Source organism: Meleagris gallopavo, chromosome 22, assembly GCF_905368555.1.
Source record: "Meleagris gallopavo chromosome 22, MGAL_WU_HG_1.1, whole genome shotgun sequence".
Classification (NCBI taxonomy): Eukaryota; Metazoa; Chordata; class Aves; order Galliformes; family Phasianidae; genus Meleagris; species Meleagris gallopavo.
The window spans coordinates 11,465,942-11,489,885 of NC_139425.1; the positions used below are offsets into that span (position 1 = coordinate 11,465,942).

Below are 23,944 nucleotides of genomic sequence, written 5' to 3' on the forward strand. Positions count from 1 at the left end.
CACTACTGAGATGTACAAGAAAAAATGGTCTTCTAATCTCCTTGTTCTTTGTAACATAGCAAGTGTTGAGATGTGTGAGAGTGGCCTGAAACCCTAAGATCAAAAATATCTCCAAGTCATCTGATCAAAACGAGGTCCTTTTCCAGAGTTCTGTTTTGCTGTGCAACATGAATCAGATGTTAGCAATTTCTTTGTTAGTTCTGGAAAGTTTCTGGTTTTGTTTTTGAACACTGCTTTATGGCTTGTCCTTTCCATGTCTGATAGAGCAGATCAAAGGGGTAGCATTTTTTACACTGAACCCAATCAGTGTCACAGCACGATGGTATCATTTTCCAGTACAGTTCAGTTTATTACACTATAGTCCTATGGAATTATTTGATAAGCTTTCAACCAGTTAAATAACAGTTTGATGGGATGTGAAAACCACAGGAGCCAGGAAGGAGGTAATAGTTTGTGAGCAGGCCTTATCTGTCTTGCTGCAATGACACTTAGGGTTTTGCATTTAGAAACCTAATGCAAGGAGTGACCTGGACTGGGCTTTGTGTGGGAGTAGAGGCTTTGGTCTGGTTGATAATGACTAGTGTTTGGTGCTTTGTAGAATGTGGAAGAAACCAGAAGGAATCCTTCACTGAAGGAAATGATACATGTGAGTGGGGAGCCTTATGTCTCCAAAAAGGAAAAAAATATAAAAAATAAAAATCCATATCGTTGGTTTTGTAAGGCAAGTGATCTCAGAATGAAATGCAGGCTGCAGAGTGGCCAGCAGCAGGAGCTGGGATGTTAACTTCTGTACAGACTTAGGACCAGAGTGGTTATCGGTGAGGACGGCTGGGGAATGGGACTTTGTAGAAATGTCCCATGTAAAAGAGCAATTAGTTACTCTCTAAGTGGCCACTCTTTGCAGCAGCAAAATCAATTGGCTGTGACTGCAATTTGATTAGTGCTACTTATACAGAATCACTTTTTCACTATCATCTAATCAAAAATCTTCACTCTGATTCAAAATGCATTTTAAATAAATACGAGTCTTTCAAATTTGAGCTCTCTGTAAAATATCTTATACTAATTAAATTATAAATAGCAAGAGCCAGTTGTATGCCAGTTCTAACAATGCAGAGAAGAATGCACTGTGAAGGAAAAGGTTTTTGGCCACCCAGTGATGTGGCTGATGAAGCAAGCAAGTGCTTATGAGAAGGATAATTCTGATTTCATAGTTCTTCAACTTAAATACAATTGTAACTCAAGTCCCTACTATTATTTCATCACGCATCCGCAGTCACAAAGGATGCGTGGCTGATTTCATGTATTGCTGTTGATTGTGTACAAAATACACAAGTATTTTTGCATATAGAATTCTGAAAGCGTACTCTGTAGTTTCTCTTTAAAAACAGCATGATAGCAAGGAACTAATTTAACTGAAAGTGCAGTCAGAAGACAAGATGGCTTCAGCTCTCTGAAAAATGTGAGTCAGCTAAGGAGGAATCGCTGTTTCACTTTGCTGATGTGAGCCTCAGGCCACCAAAAGCATGATGAATGTCTACATTAAATGAAGCTTACGCTGGAGCATAGAAGACAGATAGCATCTCATTTCCAAATTTTGGTTAAAAATAATCCATGTAACATTTTATGCATGTTTAGAAACATCTCTTTCTGCTCCGACTTGCATAGGAGCACAGGCTTAGACGTTTGTATAGAATTACATTTCTCCCAACTTTTGCATTTTTGAAGTGATTTAATTTTGTTATGAAGCCTTTTCTCCACGATGTGCACTGAATTTACTAACAGCATCCCGACCTTGGAAATAGTGTGATATTTTACAGTATGCAGTGACATTTATGTGTGCAACTTGGCTCCAAAAAAATAGGTTAATTTCCAGAAATGAGATGCCAGGTTTAAACCTTACAAGATGATTTAATAATCCTGTATCAGCAAGTTGGGTTCACAACTGAGGCAGTTGACTGGGCAGTACATTGTAAGTTGCAAATCTAAAACCAGTTCACACATTTTTTTAGGTATAAAAGGTCAAATAAAATGTGCTGGGAAAAGAAAGGTTTCTAGTTTGTGTATTCTTGAATACCAAAATCCTAAATGTATGGATCAGCAGTTCACAGACTTACCCTATAGGAAGTTAAAATTTTAGGCAGTAATGTATACGCATCCCCCAAATTATCAAAGTATTTCTGGAAGTAAAAGTACCATAAATGATAGAAAGTGTAGTAAAAAAAAAAAACAACACACAAACACCACTTAATTGTTCATACAGAGTCAATGCCCAGACATTGGAAATAAGATTCAGAAATGTCCAACGATGGGTGGTGGACAAGGAGCTTATTTGGGTTTCCAAAATCAGTTACTCATATGGAGTTGGTTTTCACTTCATACAAACATCTACTGGATATTAGATGCCAGCTCTGGACCTTTAATGTAACATTTTAAAACTGTGGTTGTGGAGCTCCCCTTTCATTTTGCTGGAATTCATGTAATTTTATTGCTACCAAATTACATATTAATGTTACAATACCTGTTTATCTAAATCAAACAAGAATAAAAGGATCTATACATGACCTTAAAACAAGCTGAGGAACCATGTTACATATATAGACTCACACTTATAGAAACACAGCAGTGACAAGAAAGCACTTAATTATATTTTACATCATTTTTCAATTGTATCTTGCTTTTTCATTGAACAGTTTAACATGTATACTTAGCAGCTAAAGTGCAATTTAGTTTAAATTTCCAGTGTCTGATTCCAAGTAATTCTTTATTCTGTTTTTTAAGTCTGAAGTTAGTTCTGCTGTGTATTCTCATTCTTCAGTAATTTTTCCAAAGGATATGATTCACTTCTCCATTATTTGTAAAGAATATGGAAAAAGTAAAACATAGTTATTTTGTGGGCACTTGGAACTGGATGTCAAAAAAGTAGGTGGGCTGTTGATCATTGTGAGTCATTTCTTGGGAAGAGGGAAAGAACAAACGCTAGCTGCTGACCTACTGCTATGAAAGCCAAGGGCTTAGTGCTGACTCAAGTACAAATTGATTGCTGCAGAAAACAATGGAGATCTAGCAGCAGGATTACAGAGGAAAGACTTTTCTCCCTAAGTAATAAGGAGTGCTAAGAATTGCCCGTATGGATTTCTTGGAGTCTGTTATTTGTTTGGACAGTCGTGTATTTTGAATGTTAAATATTAGTTAACTAGAACTAGAATCTGCAAACAACTGCTGCACCTAAATGAGGCTCCTTCTGAGTTTTCAAATCTGCAGGTGGGTGATGAAGTGCAAGGCTGAGCCCTCCAACACTGAGATAGCTGCACCAGTAGCTCCCAGTGCAATCCCTTACTGTTAATGAATATGTGTTTAATGTAAAATGTAGTTTGCAAGTCTACATACAGAACAAATACTACAGATTTTTGAAACAATCTATTGTATGTAAACAGGTTTGCTGTTAACGCATTCCTCTTATCACCATTTGCTTTGCTAAAATCATAGCAGAAAGTGTTGAACAGCATCCAAGGGAACGATGTGTCCATTCTGAACCAAACATCTTGGATTCCTCATCGCTTCCAGGAGGAACCAATCCATACAGCTTTATCTGAGAGTGCGAGGCAGGAGTGACCCAGCGCTGATTCCGATCCTCGTTCAGATATTTGATTGATTTAATGGCAGGTTACACTATGAAATGTATTTTATTTTCTCTCTCCATGCTGTATCATACTGTGCTATGTGGTTGCTATGCTGCTATGTTTAGTAAACAGGATACAGGTGAGATTCCACAAGCTGCCAAACCTAAGTGCTGTGTGACAAACCTTCCAACCAAAGAGTATTTGATAAACTGAGGAATGCCTGGTGGGTTATTCAAGAAACTGCTGTGTTGTTCGTGTGTTTATTTTTGTTTCTACACAAATATTTCTGAAAATAGGCCTGCCATAAGAAGTGATTTGATAACACATTGTCTTTTTTATACAAAACGTGTTAAATGATGTATGAAGATGGATGTATTTAGAAATTTTCAGTGCAAGAAAATACTTGAAGGCCAATTTAGCTTCTCTCTCTTTTTTTTTTTTTTTTAAATGAAGTTACTTAGACTTCAACAGTCTGTTTCTGAGTTCATACCAGTCCTGGTTGATATAAACATTGGTATAAAAAATCTGCAGCAACATAAATACTTGGTAGCATATTTTTGTTTTGAAACTTATGCTTAGAAACTTATATTCTGAACAACAAAAAACACTTTTGATACCAAAACTGCTTTTAGAAAGTGACTTCATTTTAATGAATGGCCTTTGTAAGCTTTACTTAAACCAGTCAGGCAGCTCCATTGGAAACTAGGCAACTCTGAAGCAGTATTCACAGCATGAATGCTATTGGTTCCAAAAAATCTGCAACAAGCGAAATGCTGCATCGTGATGTTCACACATTGCCACAGTGATTGTGGGTGCTTATATAGGCATTTAACAATCCACTAGTGAATGTTAACTTTGGAACGCTAGTGCTTCTATGTGCCTACTTGTTATTTCCTACTGTCAGTCAGAGGGCTCGCGTGGCCAGCTCAGGTCCTTGAAGAAGGCGCCTTTGCAGCTCTGGATTTGAAAACAACGTTCAAGCTGTAGCTCTGGAACAGCTGATCTCCAGCCAATAAATCCCTGGGAAGTCTTTGGAACTGGAGGAGATGGATTCACCTAGAATAGAAGTAGAACGTAGAATTCAATGATTAAAAGGATTTTGATGGTAATTTCTGTCACGCAACATCCTCCTCTGTGCTCCAGTGTGGATGGAAATGAGAATGTATAAAAATAGTGGGTTTAAATGCATTCTGATTAATTAATATCCTGAACGCACACTGACATTTATGGAAGATTGCCTAGTTGCATGCAAGTTTGATTTATAATACAGGATGGTTCATAATATAAAAAGACATTAGGATAATTTAGGTCCCATTCTGTAGCAAGGCACAGGGGAAGAGAGAAGTTAAATGAACAAATTCCAGTGAAATAACTATCATTTACCATTCTTTCTAAAAATCTTTTAGTGCCTCGACTGATACATATAACAGGAAATCAAAACTCAAAATTATCATTCAGTAGTACATATTATACATTTTCTTCATGTATACAGTTTTGTTCAGTATATTTCTAAGGGCTTTACGTTAGTAGAAGGATTTATTCTTTAGCTTTAACAGTAATCTTTAAGCTATTTGCCTTCTCTAAACAGGAAAAACAGCACTTTATACTTGCTGCAGTGCTTTTGGTAGCAATGCTGCCATGGAATAACAGTTCTGTGGCCAAATGCTAAAGATATTACTGACCAAGCTGGCTTCCATGTCCAGAAGTACTCATCCATTCCACTTTCTACTTTAAAAGATGGGTAAGCATCAAGTTAATCTGCAACTAATCTTGCTAAAAAGGAAACAAAGCAAAAGCCTCTGTTCAGGGACTGCTGTGCTTGCTTTGGCTGAATTATCTCAGTCGGGCACTTACATGGTTTTATCATCTGGGGACTTAGTAGAGATACACACAGTAAGAGAACAATGTTTCAGTTCTCTTGCCAGAGTTACTTCACTTTGTTCTTTGGCCAAGACTAGAAATGCTTATGATATTGAGGTGGAGTAGTTCCTCCGAAAAGACAATTTTTATGGCCAGAAGTGCCACCCACCCAGCAGGATAATAAAAGAAATCATTTCCTACTTATGATCTGGGGACTATGAAGAAGCATGAATCCAACCTAGCATGAATCCAACCTAGAGAGAAGAACAGATATGATGACTGTTACCGTAAAGGTGAGTGTGCAGAAAGACACATCTCGTGGTGTAGGAAAGGCAAACCTGAACGACTGAAATTGGATGCCTGGGACAAAACTGCAGAACAAGTAGCTCTAATGGCAGAAGTGCTGCCATTTGATTTCTGTCACTCTCAGCACTTGCTCTTTTATTCAGTTTAGTTTCAGTAGAAGTACTTGCCCACCTTATCTTACCACCCCAGGAATCCCTTTAAATTTAGGCCAACAATTAAGGAATTTTCAGTCTCTTTTGTTTCCTTAATCTTCTCAGAGCGGACTACCCTTGCTTCTTGTTGGCATGTTCTGCCTCTCTGTTTGAGTGGGTTCCTCTCCCATTGTTGGTGACCTAGCTCTATGGTTATTCTATTTGGTTGTGATTCGGATGCTGTATATTTTTAAATCAAACACGTTGACTCATTAGAACTGACTTCTCCCAGCTGATCTAATTTGTGCCACTAAAAGAACAGAGGCAGTGTCTCTGCCAAAAATAGTACTTGCACAAAGCTAGAAAAAACGTCCACATCTTAACCACTAGTTAAAATTGAGAGATGAGGCTATGCTAAGCCTTGGAATAAGGTGTGTGCATGTATATCTGAGCAATGACTGCTCAGCAGTTGTAAGTGGGTCTGGGCGTTCTTCTATAATAAACCATACAGCTGACTGCTCTGTTACTCGATGTCACAGAGAACGGGGACATGCTTTAGGGAAAGATGATTTCATACATAAAGCTCTGTGAACTAACAACCACATCCAAAGGGCAATTCTTTGTTTTAAATGAGTGCTTTTAAAGCATTGCTTGGGCTGCTAATACACTTTACTCTGACCTTTAGCTAAAGGCCCACCTCTACAAGTCAACTGATTTTAGGGCTTGGGTGGTCACTTCAGATAGGCATTGCTGTACTGCAATCTCAGAATCTAATTTCTAACCTTAATATATTTTTCCACAGGTGTCACAGGTCGAATCCGCAGGTGCTCTGGAAGCTGTATCTTGGGCTTTGTTTTTTCTTTCTTTTCATCTTCGATCAACTGAAATAAAAACGTCAGCATTAAAAAATGGGTTCTGATATCTATCCCATTAACCTGACTGTTGCATCTGTTCTCTCTGTTCTTTCCACTTAAAACACGAGCACATATTGTAGTGTTTTGGAAATTGTTGTTGTGTACTTTTTTTTTTTTTCCCCAGAAAGTGATATAAATTTGAATTTCAGGCGAAAGCAAAATGCTGCTGAGTGATTCAACTCTCTTAATTGCACCAGTTGTCCAGAAAGGGCTAGAAATATACCTTATGTACCTTCTGTGACCACAAGGCAAAGACTAAGTTCACCAATAAGAACACATTGAGTTTGTCAGCTTTTCAGCTACCCATCTATCTATCAGCACTGTGCAAAGGTGGTGTGAGTGGCAGACAGTGGTTATCACAGATGGATGCTGAAGCTCAGAGGACAAAATGTTTGAGAGGTGCTGACATAGGTGCCTACAGCAATGTTCCAACATCCTGCAATGGATGCAGTGCTTCCAGCTGATGTAGGGTAAATGTATGGCTGCATTCAGGGCCTGCACTGATCCTGCTCTTTAGCAACGAAAGATCATGATTCCAACCTAACATTATGTGATGCTATATTCTCATATCTAAACTTTGGTGAGAATAGACACCTCTCCAAATATTTTAGTTCACTGTAAATTTCTCCACTGAAATTTTAATTAGCTAGAACCTTTCCCCCTTGGTTTTTAATGTACCATATGGATAGACAAAGGGGAAATGTTTTCCTGTCAGTGTGCATCTCGTACTTGTTAGCACTGCTGGGAGCCGTGTTTCTCAGGAGAAATACATCAGGATGTGCGTGGCATATCAATTACCACTTGCTGCATTCTGTTCAGAGGAAAGCCGGAACCCTGAGCCCACCTTTAGAGGTACTGCATTTGCAAACTGTGAACCTGGCTTAGCAAAGCGTGCGCAGCACTTCTCTGTGTGCTCAGTGCTGTGTCCATACAGCCTCAAGTGCCATCGTGCTCCACACCTCACCCAGCACCGTCCTGTTTTACCTCCTCAAGAGCTGTTTTCAAAAATCCCCATTTGTGAGACCATCTTCTTGCAGTTTCAAGCTCACTTTCAACGTATCGTTTCCTGAAATGGAGAAACGTGTGAGAAGACTCTAAAAGCATAAACCAACGAGCCCAATGACGAGTGATAAAAAGCACAGCACAGAGCGCGAGCCTTCAGCCCTCCGCCTCCGAGCAGCACGTCTGCGGCTGTGCTGACAGCTCTGACTGGAGGTAACGGGAACTACTTCCCACGGCTTGGAAAGGAGATAACGCTCATGAACGCAGCTCCTCGCAGGTGTTTGTGGTGACACCTGAAACGGGCACCGAGCTGTCTGCCTTCCCCTGCCCGCCCAACGCTCTGTACCCTCGTGCCCGTGAAACGAAAGTACGAGCGAGCTCCTCCCGCCCCTGCTGAGCGAAGGGGGCACAAAGAGAAGGGCTCTGCGGGCCGCTACCAGCAGCTGTCCTCAGCCACGGCGCTGCGCGGCTCTGCCATTTCCCTGCCGGGCGGGGCCGCGCGCTGCGGCCGTTGCGGGGCAATGAGCGCGCGGCCGGGGCGCGGAGCGGCGTTCGTGTGGCACGCGGCGCTGCTCCTTCTGTGCTCTCCAGAGAGAGCGGTCACCTCCTGCGGTTGCAGGTGAAGGGCTGCTAACGCCCGCCGCTTCCTATGGAGAGCAGGGAACGTGGGCTGTCGTAGTTCGTTCTCCATCATTTTCATTTATTTTTTGGACGCTGTTCGCTAGGAATACACGTCAGCGCGGAGCAGGTGACAAGTGTTTCAGGGCAGGAGGTGTGTGCTGAGCTCCTGGTACGGGGGTGCAGCCCGGCGGAGCTCAGCGCTGCCGCCCCGCATTGCCGCCCCAGGGCAGAGCTCCGGCGCTTTATGGCCCTCCACTGAAAACCTCAACTGTGTGCAGTTTGTAACAAGTTCACATTGTTTTGGCCCTTTTTTTTTTTTTCTTTTTTCTTTTTTTACTCCTTCAGCTCCTTTAGAAATCTAAATTTAGGAATTCGGAATTTGCACAGTGAAAGCGGCCCCTCTTGGCGTGAGGGACTGAAGTAATTCCCCACCCCTTGATGGAAGCTGGTTTGTACTGACGCTGCAAATCACTTTTCCCGCTGTCGGACACTTATTGTCATTATAATATAAACGCAGACGCATTCTGACCTCAGCCAGGTGGGTTATAGGTAGTGTGTTTGAATGCTTATTTGCTGTTTATTGTCGAGCAAAGTATCTAAAAGTCATAAATATTTGCACATGAGAGCTGTAAATGTTTTCGGCTGTCACGTAGGTACGCTGAGAAGCTCTATTTGAATTAGAGGGAAGGAAGGCACTCTGCAGCCCTGAAACAGCAGTTTGATACAGGTCTCTAAAAATCAAACTGTCAGCAAATGCAGTATTTCACTTATGTGCTGTTTCTTGGTTCTCTGTTTGATAATTAGCCCAGCAATTAGATCAGCTGGGTCTGCTATCACATCCATAACTGCTTACTCATTGTCCTATGTAATTAACCCCTGCTGCTTAGTCACAGTTCTCTCAGGAGCCTTCTTATTACAGACTAGATGTTTTCTGGGAGAGAAGTAACTTGTTAATGAAAGCAATCAAATTCATATATATATATATGTGTGTGTATATATATATATGAATATATATGTATATATATATATATGTGTGTGTGTGTGTGTATGTATGTATATATATATATATATATATAAAATTATGTATCAGGGTTTAACCTGCAGTAGCATTTGTCAGGAGGGAATGAAACTTCATACTAATTTAGTGAAAATAGAACCTAATAATGTTCTTTGTTTCCCTTTTGGTACTTAACTGATAATCTTTTAGAGGAGGGGATGCAAGGAGGTGAGCCATCAGCTTGAGCTATCATTTGGTTCTTCTGAGCATGGGATAATGTTTGAAAACTTGCAGTATGGGGAAGCAAAGTGAGATAGGAGTTAAATGAACTGTCAGCTGTACAAGTTTTAAGGTCATGTATTCATTGAGACTTAAAGGTCATTTATGGAAAGTCTGCATCCTGTAGTTACGTACAACAGCGTTTGTCAGCACATGACAAATGAAGTAAATAATAGGTAGATACATGTTTAAGGTGCGTGTTTGAACAAGGTCAAGTCTAATGAGGAAACAAGATGACTTGACCCACGCTCTTCTGTGTGGTTCTACAAATGCTGCCAGCAGCATGAGACGGGGCAATGATGGAGGGCTTGGTGGATGTGCTGGATGTTACTGCTGGGTCTGTTTACAACACTGTTATTGGTATGGGTAGAGGTGGTATTGCTCTCTGAAGTAGATTAGAGAACCAAAGTGACTTAAATAGCCTCCTCAATAAGGGGAAATGAAACACAGTAGATCAGTGACCTCACAAAACAGCTCCATGAATGGTTGTGTTTCTGCAATCAAAACAACGAACAGAATGGAGACAGCAGAGGGTGATGCATGAGCCAAGATGAGCAACCAAGGGTAGGTGGACCTCTTCATCACACAAGACTTTGTCTAAAGCAGTGGTGGCTTTGCTTATGTCATTATTGGTCTTCAAAAGGAGTTAAGTTTTTCTGGGAATTTTGTATGTCTACACTGATATGAAAATGTGAAGGCTTTTTATATTGGTTGTTCATGGAGAAATGTCCAAATTAGCATAAAATAGCTCTGCTAATCTTTGAAACTGTTTGGAAGGAGCAAACCTGTTCTCTTTCAGGCTCTAAGTGGGATTTTGCAAGTGATGTTTTTGAGCACCTTAACTTCCACTGAATGAACTGAGAGTGATTCTAGACCATACTTATGCTCAGGTTCTATAGGTGCAGGTGTGAAGCTACTTATGAAGTACCTTTGACAGTACTCTAAACCAGCTCTTCTGTAATGTTCAGTTCTGGTTACAAGGCCAGCCCTGAGTCATGGGCCTAATTCCAGCATTATGTTATCAACTACACCGTTTTTATTGTGCCTGCTATTCTTGCCAGTAGAGATAAAAATCCTCTGCTTCTCATCAGACTTGGGGAGGAAAACAAACGAAAGAGGTTGTTTTTGTTGTTGCAGAGGGTATTTTGAGTGTTTTTATATTTTCTACTACATGAACTATAAACATAAATTGCTACTCTCTGGTATTCAGTGCACAGTTGTAATTAGATCTAAATCCTTGATCTCTTTAATAAGAGCTCTGCATTGTTCATATTGGAAAGTTACCAGGAAAAAGTACAGCTGAGAATCTTCTCTGAGAATCACGAGATAAAAACTATTGCTAGTTTACTATTTTACTCCTCTGTGTACATGCAAGGTAAGTGTAGGCAGAGATGGCTTGGGGATCAGCTAGCAGGACAGTTCCTGAAACTAATCTGCTTGTTTCCCCTTGAGGAGGTCTTAGCACCTTAAGGACTGTCTCAACTTTTGGTAGACTCAGGTGTGCAGTAACATGAAAGTGCTCAGAGATTCTTCAAACCCTGTCCTCCTCCTGTGCTATTCTAACAGTGTACTTCATCATAAACTGCAGTAACTGTCACCACGAAAGCAACAATACAAATGATAAAGTAAGACTTTCCTTCCCCTTTGTGAAACTAAGGAAAGTTTATGAGTTGAGGAGTACTTGTCACTAAGCAAGGCTTTGAGCAGGGTGCTTGTTTTCTGAATGCTTTTGAAATAAACTAACAACTGCAAAGATGCAGTATAACAGAAATGTTTCTTAGGAAGAGGTGGTGTTGCTGATGTAATTCTCTCTGCATGGGACAGCTATGGCACAGGGGGCTCTGCAGCTTCTATCTCATTGTGTCCTGCTGGAGTAGAAGTTTACAACTGCTGTTTTCTATCTGAGAAATTCAGACAGTGCAGTATAGTAACGTGTAATGAAAAACACACCTTAGTGATTTGAGGAATTGTCTCAGGGCTGTGCCACTAGCTTGGATGTGACCAGAAAGCCCCATGCACTCCCAGTGTGGTATGGCTGCTGCTGTACATCTGGCGGTTCCGTAGGGCGACTGTCAGTGTTCTGACTGGGCTGCTTGGCTGGAAGGTGCAAATAATCTACACAGATGTGAGATAAAGCAGCAAGGGAAAGAAGAATGCTAATATTCCTAAGGAAACCCACAGTGCTGTTTTCCAGCCTGTGCTCTATGGCTTTATTTGTTAAGGGCTGCACTGCTCACTACAAGCACTGCTGTCTTTGCATCCGTCTAAAAACCTGAAAGGCATTATTTTCCCTCGTGCTAGATGCTACCACTCCCCCTCTAAGGGGAAGCCTCTGAAGATGGATGTTGAGGTGTATTTAAATCCATACATAAATCTATACTACGCACTTGCATTGAAAGTGTTTACCAAAAAATGTTGATTAGTATTGGTAGTTCTGTGCTTGTTACCCCATGTTGCTTTGTACAGCACTGAGTGTGGAAGCCAAATAGAAGAGATCAGTGAAAGACTTCAGCTATTTTTACAGTGTTTCTGGATAATACCTCAGATGTGGCTGCTGTGTGGCAGACTGCTTTGTTAGGATGGCTGATTTCTTTTAAGTAAACTAAGTCCTATTGAGACTATGGACTCTGACTTCATCCAAGAACAAAACTGAACCAACCAAACAAAAAAAGCCCTGAACAGCAATGAAATAATAATTAAAAACACAACGAAAAAGAACCCTGCTGAAGTCTGTCACATCAAGGAATATGTTAATTAGAGCTCCTGGGTTACCATTTATTAGAGGAATCCGTGGTGTGCTTAGAATGATTGTATTTTGTAGCCAAATTTAGAATGGTCATGATCTTACGGTGGCTGTAATTATCCCATGGCTTTTTGAGTGGTGTCTGGCATTTCTATTATCCCAATTTAAAAATGTTTTCTGTCCATAAAATGTCACAGCTACAGCTTATTGCAGGTTTCTGTGCTTGAGAGGTATGAGCAACCTTAACTGAGTTAAGATACTTGTCAATAATTTCTGTTAAATTTGCGAAGATACATTGCTTTTGTTTGTGCTGTAGCTGATGGAGTTTGGTATATGTGCTTCCCAAAGTTATTTCTATGGTGCCGTGGAGGGTTTTTTCACTGTCAAATTGTTGGACTATTCGGCATCAAAATTCTTGGTTTGGTTACCTCTGAGTTCTGCTCCACAGCTCCAGTTGCAGAGGACTTGCAGGATGCTGCCTGGTTACAACTTAAAAGATCACAGAATATGACCACCACTTCTACCCTTCTCTGAGTGAGCAGTTCTTGTAAATGCCTAAGTGCAACACATCTGGAATTCTCCCCAAATATGTGCTGGAGTACCTCCACGTAACGTCTATTACAGTGAGGCAAAGAAGACATAATTTAGAATTTTGTTGCATTATATAAACTGAAATCAAACAGTTCACAGTCTTGGGAAGTATTTTTTCTCTCAATAGAGTGCGTGTTTCAAATCAGAAGAGTTGCCTTTTTTCTTTTTGCATGGAAGGCAGGGGGTCTGGGACATTTTAATAGCTTTCATATTCAACTCTGCAAATATATTATTGCAGCACAATAGTTTCTTTGCATGAGAATTGCTTAAATGATTCAAAATGGATTGAAAAATATATTTCAGGTTTTAATTTTATGCACAGAACATTAATGAGCAGTGCCCCTTAGAGACATACTGTCAGTTTAACATATTCACAATAATCTCAACACAGATGTTATTCCATTTAAATCCTTTTAGAGAGAAGAAACTAGCAATTTTTCCTTGGAGAACATCAGAAAATATATTATTGTTGAAATTACATTTTGATCCCAGAATGCTGTGTAAAATATCACTGCTAGGATGAATAAGTAGCACATTATTTCTGACGATAAGCCTGTAAAACTTTTCTGAGCCTTCTGTAAATTGTACAAACAAGTGAAAATTCTGTTAGTGCCGTGCAGTTCTGTTTCCCTTGAGGACTGTAGGCAATGATGGCTATGAGAGCCTCATTGTGTTCCAATTTAAGAGGATTTTTGTTTTTAGTTCAGAATTCTCTATTTGCAGCTCTAACACGGTGAAGTTGTCTCTACCAGATGTATTTTACTGCTCTTTCTCTGAGCACGTGCATTAGAATACCTGCTTGGAAGAAAGTATGTATTTAGATTAACTTTCTGTTGGTGTTGGAAGCATTTGTAGTGCACTTTGTGTTCTGCAATATGCCAGTGCTTTGTTTTTCTGCTTAGTGTACTCACATTGTACTCCGTTATATTTTGAAATACTATTTTTTGGGGTGGCCCACAGTGATGGTTCTGCTATTTCGCCAGGCTATCAAAGCCCATCTAGGACTGCACAAATACAAGAGTAATTCTTATTTTTGCTAATGGGGTGCAGAATGTGCCGCCAGTTGTTTCTTTTCTGGGGGGGGAGCAGTTAGGATGGTGGGGTGGGAGTGCAGTTGATCTGTTGCAGAATCAGAACTAAATGTAGCAGTTTTGGCCAAGGCAGTGTTCCAACCCTTTCCTTGTGAAGGGACTCCAGCTTCTCCAGCCATTTTGTGGGGCCTGGCAGCAGTGACAAAGATTGCAGTTTAGAACACATTAAGATCAGTGTTTCCAGGCCGAAACCTGTTCTGTGAGCCTTGATGCAGAACATTGCATGGGAGAATGACTTGCTGAAACTTCAAGGCAGAGCAATGGAATATTCTTTATGCAGCAGTACTTATTTTGCATAAGCAGATAACTTGTGAAATAGCTGCTCCTTTCTCCTCTCTGTTGTTAAGAACGTTAGAGGAGAAACAACTGTTAATCTGATGTAAACTAGCTGCAGAACTGTAAGCAAACAAGAACATCTCATAACATTTCTGAGTGCAACCGCTGAGTTTAAATAGAATATCTCTTATTTAAAGTTGAAAATGAACAAGAATCCACTTCAAATTTAAAGATAATTCACATAATGCTCCCACTGAATTTTTTAAACTGCTAATGCATTTTTTATTGATTGAAGTTGTAAATGTAAAATTTTGACATGCATTTTAAATATTAATAGAAACTCCTAGACACAGAAGTTAAAAATTGCTCTGTGATTTCTAAAGACCAAAGAATATGGTGATTTCCCTCTTGTAGCTGGTTGATTGCAAAGTGTATTAATGATATTAAGTATCATTTGCTTTGGGCTCACAAAATTATAGCAGTGGATAAATTTGCTTCTGTTGGTGCTTTAGGTCTTTTGTTTATATAAATTTTTAACTGTATCCCTGGTAAGATTTGTACAGCTTAGTCAGATGTGAAATCTGCTAAGTGTAATTTAGTGACCATCATTGAAAAGATGACAATCTTTTTCAAAAAATATTACTGAGATTAATGCCTGGAATGTTCCATGCTTGGAGAATGAATTCAGTTTCTCCACATAATACAAAGGAAAAGGAATGCACTCTGCAGCAATCTGGGTTGTTTGTTTTTTATAGTAGCTGTGGGAGGTCACGGGATTTAAAATATTTACACTGTCATACTTCTGAAATGCAGAGATCCCAGACATACTTAGTTGCATTCAGAAGACTCAATATTTAGACATATGCTCTATAAGTAATGTTGCCATAGTGAAGAATGATTGTGCAGTGACTGTGGTAGAAAAACTAATGCATAAATCAATTTAGTATCGATAGTGGGGAAAACCAGGGTGGTGGTACTGAATTTAGGGTAGGATTTTGCTGCTTTTTTAGCTCTAAGTAATGTTTTTCTTTATACATTTCTATAAGTCTTTATTGCTACCAATAATTTTATTCAAGGTTTGGCAACTTTCTTTGGTCAGATTTGCAACTCCTTATGTAAACTGTACCTGGAACATAACATGAATGGGTTCTTTTCTATAAGGATAATGACTGCCTGGGTAGGTGCTGTAACAAGATAGAAGCAGCAAAAAGGTAAATGATGAAGCATCTTCATGAAACTATAAGCTTTGGTTTGATAGCTGTTTGAGTAACCCAGGTTATGAAATGTAATTTAACACGTGTACCCCAAATGGAGGAAAGCAGCTTTATTTTCAGTAACAAGTTAAATAGAACCCACTCATGCAGGATTTCACATTCAAGTAATTGTGGAGGAGGGGGAATTACAAGAACAGAAAGAAAGTTTACTCTTCCTCTTCATAATGAAAGCAAATGTGTTTTTCTCCAGAATCTGCCAAGCCTGTGTTTTAATGATTTAACAGATGGAGTTGGCACATGTGAACCTGGAAGATGCATCTGTCTGATTTTTCCAGTCTGAGGATTTTTTAACTGCATTAATAGCACACACAGACGATGGTAAAATATCACCTCCCCAGGCTGCTTTGCTCTCCTAACACATAATGTCTTTTAAGAAAAAAAGTGATAGGAGAGTGGGGTGAGGAAGAGGCCAAAGAAATGAGGTTTTGAAAAGTTTAATATCTTCTGTCTTCACTACGCCAGGCTTTTAAACCTCTCACTTTGATGAATTTTGTGTGTGCATGGTGGGGAAATGGAAATTCCACTCGGGACCCTTATCTGTAGTATCAGTTCAGTTAATTACTTGCTCTAAATAAGGGTCCTAATACAAATTTGTTTATTTTAGGGTATATTTCTTAACACTCATCCAGCCTTTCTGCTGACATGAAAGGTGTGTCTACCTGTGTAAAAAGCCTGGAGAACATGGCTTAAATACTTCCGTTGTGGGTAGGAGCTGACTAAAATTGCAAAATTGTCTTCTGCAGACATCTCAGTGAGAAATCCTCACTTCTAAGAAAAGTCTTGTCCAAGGGCCTGATCAGTCACGGCGCTCAGACAGCACTTAGTAAGCTGTGCAGATGATTGCACTGCTGCTGCACACAAGCTCTTGCCAGGATGTGTCCAAGGAGGACAACAAGGGTGGTGATGTGTCTAGAGAACAAGGATACAGGATGGCTGGGAGGCGGCCTGGTGGCAGAGGCCAGGCACTGGAGCTGAGGGAATGGCACAGGGCTGTGTCAGGGAGGGTCAGGCTGGGGGTTAGGAAGAGGCACCAGAGGGTGCTTGGGCCCTGGAAAGGGCTGCCAGATTTCAAGGAGTGTTTGGACAAGGCTCTCGGACAGAAGGTTGGATTTTGGGTGGTGCTGTGTGGAGTCGAGGATAGGGCACTGTGGTCCTTGTGGATCCCTTTCAATTCCAGATATTCCAGGATTCTATAGGATATGGAAGGGATTCTCATTCTGTTTCTAAGTAAAAATATGGTGGATTTGCTTTTCTATCACAGGAAAGTAATAATCTTTTGAGCTGTCTGTGCCCCTTCTAAATATTCCGGATGTTTAATACTGTGAGCAGTGATGGTGACAAGGTACCTCAAAATGTCAATCATTGTTTTAAGACAAATGTGCAAAACAGGACAAAAGGCTTTTGAATTCAGTTGTGTTTGGTTTGGATGAAAGATGCAATAATATAAAGTTGCATTATCCTACCATATGGTTTATGCATCTGCAAACCACAGTATATCAAACGCAAAGCCAACCTTCTGTGTCTTGTCTAGCCCCAGCTAGAAGAAGGTAGCTTGTTTCTTTCTAAGGCTGAAATTTTAAGCACTGACATTGCACTTCTTGCAGAGACAGTACTTGCTGAAATGACAATGACTTTCACTAACAGCTTTAGATGAAATTGAGAAATGACAGATTCTGGTTTCTAGGGCTGTAAAGTCAGAAGATTTGGCCTTATTGAAACCATTCATCAAGCAGTTCTGGTGAGCAGTAATAAGACTTCTGAATTCTCAGGCAACTTATTGTCAATATGAAAGGTAATAAGGAAAATTTTCCTGTCTAAAGACATATTTGACAATTTTTTAAAAGTTTGGAAAAGTTGAAATTAAGAAAGTGAAGAACTGTCAAAAACAAATATCTGATTTTCCTTTACTGCACATTTTTCACAGCAGATATTTTGGTTGTGGATCTATGAATGTAACATACAAATATTTTTTTTTTTTCCCTAAACTGAGGATAAGTAATAATTAATCTATGATGGATTTAATTGTGTTGCAGTGCTTATGTCATTTATTCTCTGTGTGTATACAGGGATTTGTTTTGACAAAAACTGAATGATTCAGCAATGGTCTTATCTTCATTTGAAGATCTCCAAACTCAGTGGAATTACTGATATCCATAAAAACTGAATGAATTTTTTTTATAGTTAGAAAAATATCTAACAATGAGATACGTAGGTAAAATGAGCTATTAGTTCATTTCATTATCATCTGCCACCCTTTGGGGGTGGCGGTTTCATTTGGCAATGAAAGCTCAGACAACCAGCTTCAAATACATTTGTAACTTCTGACTGAAGTTAGGTTGTGATTAGTCCTGCTTTTGCTGTATATCATAAAATAAAAAATAGGAGAGTTACATGATGCTTTTGCATGGTTGTAAAAAAAAAAAAAAAAAAAAAAAGAAAAAAAAAAAAAGACTTGAGACATTGCAGTATCAAACATGTATTTCAGTAGTCTTAGTCTGATTTTTGCAGACAGGAATAGAATGGGTCTCTTCACTATTTTTTGTGATTCAGAGGAAAGTGCTGAGAAACTGGAAGCACTGGAGTCCCAGGAAGAAGAGAGTGCCAATTTTCGGCAAGCACAGGACATTGAAAATATCACTGCATTAACCATAGCAAATACCACTAGAACTGTTTGTTTTAATACCCTCATGTATTTTAACAAATGGCTTCACAGTTTTAAGGTTTGATTAATCAGTTCACTGTGTTCTTTCTTCAGAAGAAAACGTGTTGCTGATATCCCTTGGCAGGAGAGGCATACTGGTTCTAGCTGAAATGATGAAGCATTCTTTAAATTATCAAAACGAAAATATGCCTTGACACTCTGCTCTTCTCTGCTGCTATTCCAACCAAATTTCATTTGAAAAGAGTGATATGGCTCTTTTTTGTCGTTGGCTCTGTTGACCATACTTCATCTGGATGAGATTCTTCACGTTTGTGAGATGTGGCAGCAATTAGGTACTGTTTCTCTTGCATTGCTCTCTACTTCCAAAGTTTTTAATATTGCAGCTCAAGTCAAACAATAAGTAGAAAATATTGCTGGATATACATAAGCTATCTAAAGGCAAACAAAATCAAACACAGCACTCTCTATTCTCACTGTAAGTTCTTTCCTTCCTGCTTCTGTTTTTCTTTCAAGTTTTCTGGTTATTTTTCTTTTTAAAAAAAGACAACAGGTTTTTTTTTTTTTTTTTTTTTAACGATTTTACAAAACATTCTTTAAGGTAAAGACTTTGAAATGCAGCTATGAAAATCATATGCCCTTTGGGATTCAATCCAGTTGATAAACCAGGTCATTCCAAAGCTCCTACATCACATGTGAGAAGATCCACTCATGCCATCCATCTCAACAACAAAAAACCCACACGTGCCTTTTGGAGGACAAGTGCAATTTACTTCTCCAACTAATTCTGAAAAACAACCATGTTGCACATTCAGGATTTTTTTATGAGCTTTTATTTCCTTCTTCCATTATTTTTCTTCTGGACAGTGATCAATAGCATAATTTGTTTTTTATTGTTGTTTCTTTGATGACAGAGAGAGGAAACTTGTGCCTTTAAAGTAATTCTCATTTGATGTCCATTCCATACCAAGCTAGCTGAAACCTCTCTGGTTGCTCTAACAGTTGCAGAGCTGGTTTCCATTATGATGTTAAGGGTGTTAAGGAGCTAATGTGTGTCATGTTGCTGGGCATCTTTTCTCTCCATGTGAATGTGTAGGTATACCAGAAACAGACAGTTAAAAATTTCATTGAGCACTGCCTAATAATTCTAGCTTAGCATCATGTTTTGAACTTAAAAACACGATAAGTGCAAGATGTTGTGCTCATAGCCTCTAACTTCTAGAAACTAAATGGAAGTTAATATTGAAAGAGTCAGAGATCCAAACAATCCTGAGGCTATTTCAATACTGGTGATTGTAATTATTGTTGGTTTTGACTGCCAGATTTCTTTGCACGTTTCTTCCCTTTCGGTTTCCTGTTTCCACTCATGCAAATAGTAAGAGAATTCTGAGAGACTGGGAACCTGCTTTGGCAGTGCTTGGACTGAATGACCTCCAGAGGTCCCTTCCAACCCTTGTGATCCTGCAGTTCTGTGGTTCTCTATCAGTGTATTTGTGCATGTAGTGGTGGTGGTTGTCGTTGAGAAACTGTTTGTACTCAAGCATGGATTTAGATTTTTTTAGTAATCTGTTTATTATTTTTTTTCCAAGGAATAGAACAGTTTGTGCAGAAAAAGAAAAGGTTAATGTGATTTTTATAAACCATCAGTTATTTAACAAACCAATTAGAATGATGACTTGGCAAAACCTAGCTTAAAGTGAATTAGATTATGCCCCACGTATAGCCCACATGGTTGTTGTTGTTTTTAAATAGCTTAAATCAGCTGTAGTTTTGATCCAAGAATTAAAATGTAAAAAGTAATAAAAATTGTTCAAACAGGAACAATCAGAAAGGAAAAATAGTTCTAGATGAATTTTCTTATTTTCAGTTTCAAATTTATGATAGGGTTAATCTTGGTCTGTCAAACAACGATTTCTTGTTGTAATCTTGAGAGAAAGGGAATGACACCAATGCAAGATATCAGTGTTTGTAAAGGTATTTTAAATCACAGACAGTGTGGCTGGAAAAGCTGCTATGCCTGCTCATGTAAGATGCTAGTGGAGAAATGTGAGGGCCAGACTGACCTAAGCTATGGAGTCTTTCATCAATAATTTGAATAAGATTTGTCTTTTTCTGTAATCAACAAACAAAAGAGAAGCATCAGCTAATAGAAGCTTTAGTAATAAAGTATAATTGAAGTAAGACAAATGAACAACTCATTCACAATGATGGTGTTGGTTGCCATATCTGTAGCACAAAGCTCTCTAACAGAAGACAAATATTCTGCAGCATGAGTGTGACTGAGTGCCTTTAAGGAACAGAGAGTGCTAAATGACCTTTCATCACTTTAATCACTTGACTGGGTAGAAATATTTTTAATGAAGGTCAGACGACTGGAGAAATATCGTAGCTGATGGTGTAAGTAGCAAATTCTTAACTGTTATGTACTCTGTCTGATAAGGTGGTTTTTTTTCCCCCAAAGATGTTCTTTGCAATGAGTGTCTTTTTAAAATTATTATTTTGAAATAGAAGTTGATATTTTAGGGCAGTAATAGTAACAGTACCCTAATAAACTGTGTGATATTAGATGGTGCAGGCTGGTGCATCTTTAAAGCAGTGGTTGGTGTAAAAAAGATAAAATAACCAAATAATTTTACGACATTCTCAGTATTGTTTTCATAATTCTGCTTGAATGCTTTTAATCCTGTTCCTGCTGTTTAAAATAAGTAACTGGTGATTCTAAAGACTAGTTATGGCCTTCATAATCTGAGTAAGAGAAAATAGAGTCAAATTTGGCTGTATGCTACCTTTTTTTTTTTAAACTGTAGCATCTTTCCTAGATTTCCTTGTGAAGTAATGTCAGGAACTGACACCCATTCACATCCAGGTCCTTGGTTACTTATCTCTCCATGATGTGTTTTTTATTATTGACAACAGGGAGCTTCCTGGGTAATTTTTTTCCAGGCACGAATGAGGTGATTCTGTGGTCCCTACTTAAACAAAAAAGCTGTGGAAAAACAAAAGAAATGGCGAGCTGGAGGAGTGAGTTTATAAACTTTATAATCTGTTTATAAACAGATGACCTGTTGAAGACAGACTTGGAAAAAGGAGAAAGGAGAGCAGAGCTTAGAGATTTGGCCTGACTTTGATTTAGATTTGCCTGGTGTAATCCTATAGGCAGTAAGCGATGGCTTACAGGGGTATTCTGAACTGAAGGAAGATGTGATATATTGAAATTATGCTAGTTGTTTTATTTTGCAAGATTATTTGGGCATTGAGGACCTTTGCTCTCTCCCTTTTAACTATAAAATTTGAAAGTCAGTTTATTTAAGTGAGACATCATTGGTTTTGTTTTCTATTTTTGTTGTTGTGTTGTTTCTTTTTAAATACAGAAAAGCAGGAAATTGTCCACTACTGTCAAGAAGATGATAACCAAGAGTAAAAGAGGAATCACAGATTAAATATTCATGAGTAATGGATCCAAAGCAAGATGTCATTCAGCTTTCAGAGATGGTTGACCTGATTTTGTGCAGCTCTGCAACTAGAAATGCTGCTGAGAAGTAGTGCTGTCTGCTGTTACACCCTTTAACTCTGCCTTCTCTGGACATTCTGGCAAAGGTCAGAACTTCTGGATTTTCCAGTTCTTTGATGCAGATGTGGATCCCATAAGCACGGTACAAGCACTATTGGTATTCTGGGGATTCTGTGTACGTTTACATCAGTTCATTTCACAAGGTTACGTTTATACATACTCCTTTTGCTGTAACTTGAGAGTTTTTTATTGCTTCTTTTCTAATTGCTCCAATGAAAGCAGTCTGCAAATGCATTACAAAACTGTCTTCTGATATTTAATATTAAATAGAGCATGCCTGCATCTGGTGAGCCTCGCTGAGAGAGTTGCAGGGAAATAGGTTTATGCTGGCATTAAAAAATAAAACAGCCCGCCTTGTTTTGAACAGAGACAAATGAAACATTTGCATCCTTGGTAATTTGGATGCTGGCAAAGTGGCTTTGTTTCTCAATCCTTTGACTTCAGACACTGTCATATAATTTTCACTCAGAAGAATATGTACAAAAGAAAAAGGAAAGCAAAGTATGTTTATTATTACTTTACGTGTTCAGCAGGAAATCAGTGATTTGTTATTCAGACACATCACATTGTTATGCTACAAGATGCAATGCCATGAAGTGATAGATCTTGAAAAATGAAAACATGTCTCTGTGGGACAGTCACTCTCAGGGTGTTCATCTATCAGTTTGCATTGTGCCTTTCCAAGCCAAACCAGAGCAGCAGAAATTCCAACATCTGTGATGTGTGCTCTTCCTTTTCTCAGATAAAATATAAACAGTGGGAGGCCTGTTCCTAAGATGAAATGTATCAGCTTTGTCATAGCGTCCTTAATATTTTGTGTTTCTCAGCACAGACTATTGCTGTGTGACACTGGGATTTGAGCTTCAGAGGACCTTGTGCAAATGTTGCCCTTCAATTTCTGACGTGTACATTTATTCCCTTTGCCTCACTTCTTATCCAGTAAGTTTTCCTGCCAGTTGGAGATTTCAGTGGATGCAGACATACAACAACATTCAACTGGAGAAGTTGTTTCCATCTGGTTCTGCACCAAGGACATGTGTACAAGTGAATTTTACAGACTCAGCACAAAACCATAAGACCTTGAAGTTCACATACCTGGACCTCCTGTTTGCACAAAGCTCAGCAGGATTTAGAGAAGTCTTTTTGTTCTCATTTGGAAGTTTAATGACACTCATGACACTGCCATGATTATTCTAATTCAGTGCATTTCCTTAGCAGCAGGTGAAGCAAAGGAAGACAGCAAGAAGAATTGTTGTAGGGGAACTTTTAGTTTATATGCCAAGAGATCTTCCTGTGTTCCTCCCGTGACAACTTGCTTGCCAATTTGCATTCCTGAGCCTCAAATCTCACCATAAGTGAGACATCTTTTGAAATCTGACCTATTTATTCCATTTTTCCTCGTAACAGTTTGGTGAGGAGGCTAGGTCCACAACTGACTGTAGTTTACAAGGAAAAAAAAAGCTAGAGGAAAACACGTTTCATGAATTTTCACCGACAGGGAAAAGCTCCCATGCAAACTAAAAGTGTTCTGATCTGGCAGAGCTTGTTCAGATTTTGGGGTGCTGGAAAAGATGAGCATGAAAAGAATACGAGAGAAGACAGTAAGAATGTAATTCTCACTTTTTATGAAATCTGCTTGATGATGATTGATAGAGTGAAGTTGAAAGTCCTTAATGCAAATTAAAATCAAGTCCTTAAACTATGTTGGGTTTTTCAACTCATTTTATGTTTCGTTGGCTTTCCATTTCATTGTTAGCTTTGAGTTTCTCTACACATGCACTCTGCACAAGTAAATGTAAGCTTTTTTTCTACTAAAAATTTTTCACTAGCATTTTTAAACTGGTTTTTACTTGTATTGTTGTAATGTCCAGCAACCTCTTAGCAGTGGATTGGGATTTTATTTTTCTAGATGCCTAATGAACACAAAACATGCCAGCTCATGTTCTAAAGAATTTACAGTGGCTGTAGGCACAACAAACTGACTGTATTTGGATATAGCCTGTGGA

At 38.9% G+C, this 23,944-nt stretch overlaps 1 protein-coding gene and 1 long non-coding RNA gene across 4 annotated transcripts; one reads left to right on the top strand and one right to left on the bottom strand.

Moving 5' to 3' along the window:
• Positions 1 to 1,891: 1,891 nt before the first annotated feature.
• CIMIP1 (ciliary microtubule inner protein 1) lies at positions 1,892 to 8,536 on the bottom strand. Of its 2 annotated transcripts, none has more exons than XM_085241410.1 (4): positions 8,274 to 8,536; positions 7,819 to 7,900; positions 6,703 to 6,801; positions 1,892 to 4,679 (listed from the first exon to the last, which is right to left on the bottom strand). In XM_085241410.1, the coding sequence occupies exons 1-4, from the start codon at positions 8,534 to 8,536 to the stop codon at positions 4,524 to 4,526; spliced, it is 600 nt and encodes a 199-aa protein (XP_085097536.1). In that variant the 3' UTR covers positions 1,892 to 4,523. The 2 variants fall into 2 exon arrangements, with proteins under 2 accessions (XP_085097536.1, XP_085097537.1); XM_085241411.1 differs by lacking the exon at positions 1,892 to 4,679 and adding an exon at positions 5,683 to 5,737.
• A 191-nt stretch (positions 8,537 to 8,727) lies between these two features.
• LOC146542983 (uncharacterized) lies at positions 8,728 to 23,637 on the top strand. 2 transcript variants are annotated; one of them, XR_014887731.1, is made up of 2 exons: positions 8,728 to 8,995; positions 21,739 to 23,637. It is a non-coding gene; the product is annotated as an uncharacterized LOC146542983 (long non-coding RNA). The 2 variants fall into 2 exon arrangements; XR_014887730.1 differs by lacking the exon at positions 8,728 to 8,995 and adding an exon at positions 9,835 to 10,297.
• Positions 23,638 to 23,944: the final 307 nt, after the last annotated feature.

Coding starts and splice junctions, on each gene's coding strand:
- CIMIP1 (XM_085241410.1), bottom strand. CDS start 8,536: ATGAAAATGATGGAGAACGAACTACGACAGCCCACGTTCCCTGCTCTC. Junction 6,802..7,818: donor TGAAAACAGCTCTTGAGGAG/GTAAAACAGGAC, acceptor TTTTTATTTCAG/TTGATCGAAGATGAAAAGAA. Junction 4,680..6,702: donor CTGTGGAAAAATATATTAAG/GTTAGAAATTAG, acceptor CTTCTATTCTAG/GTGAATCCATCTCCTCCAGT.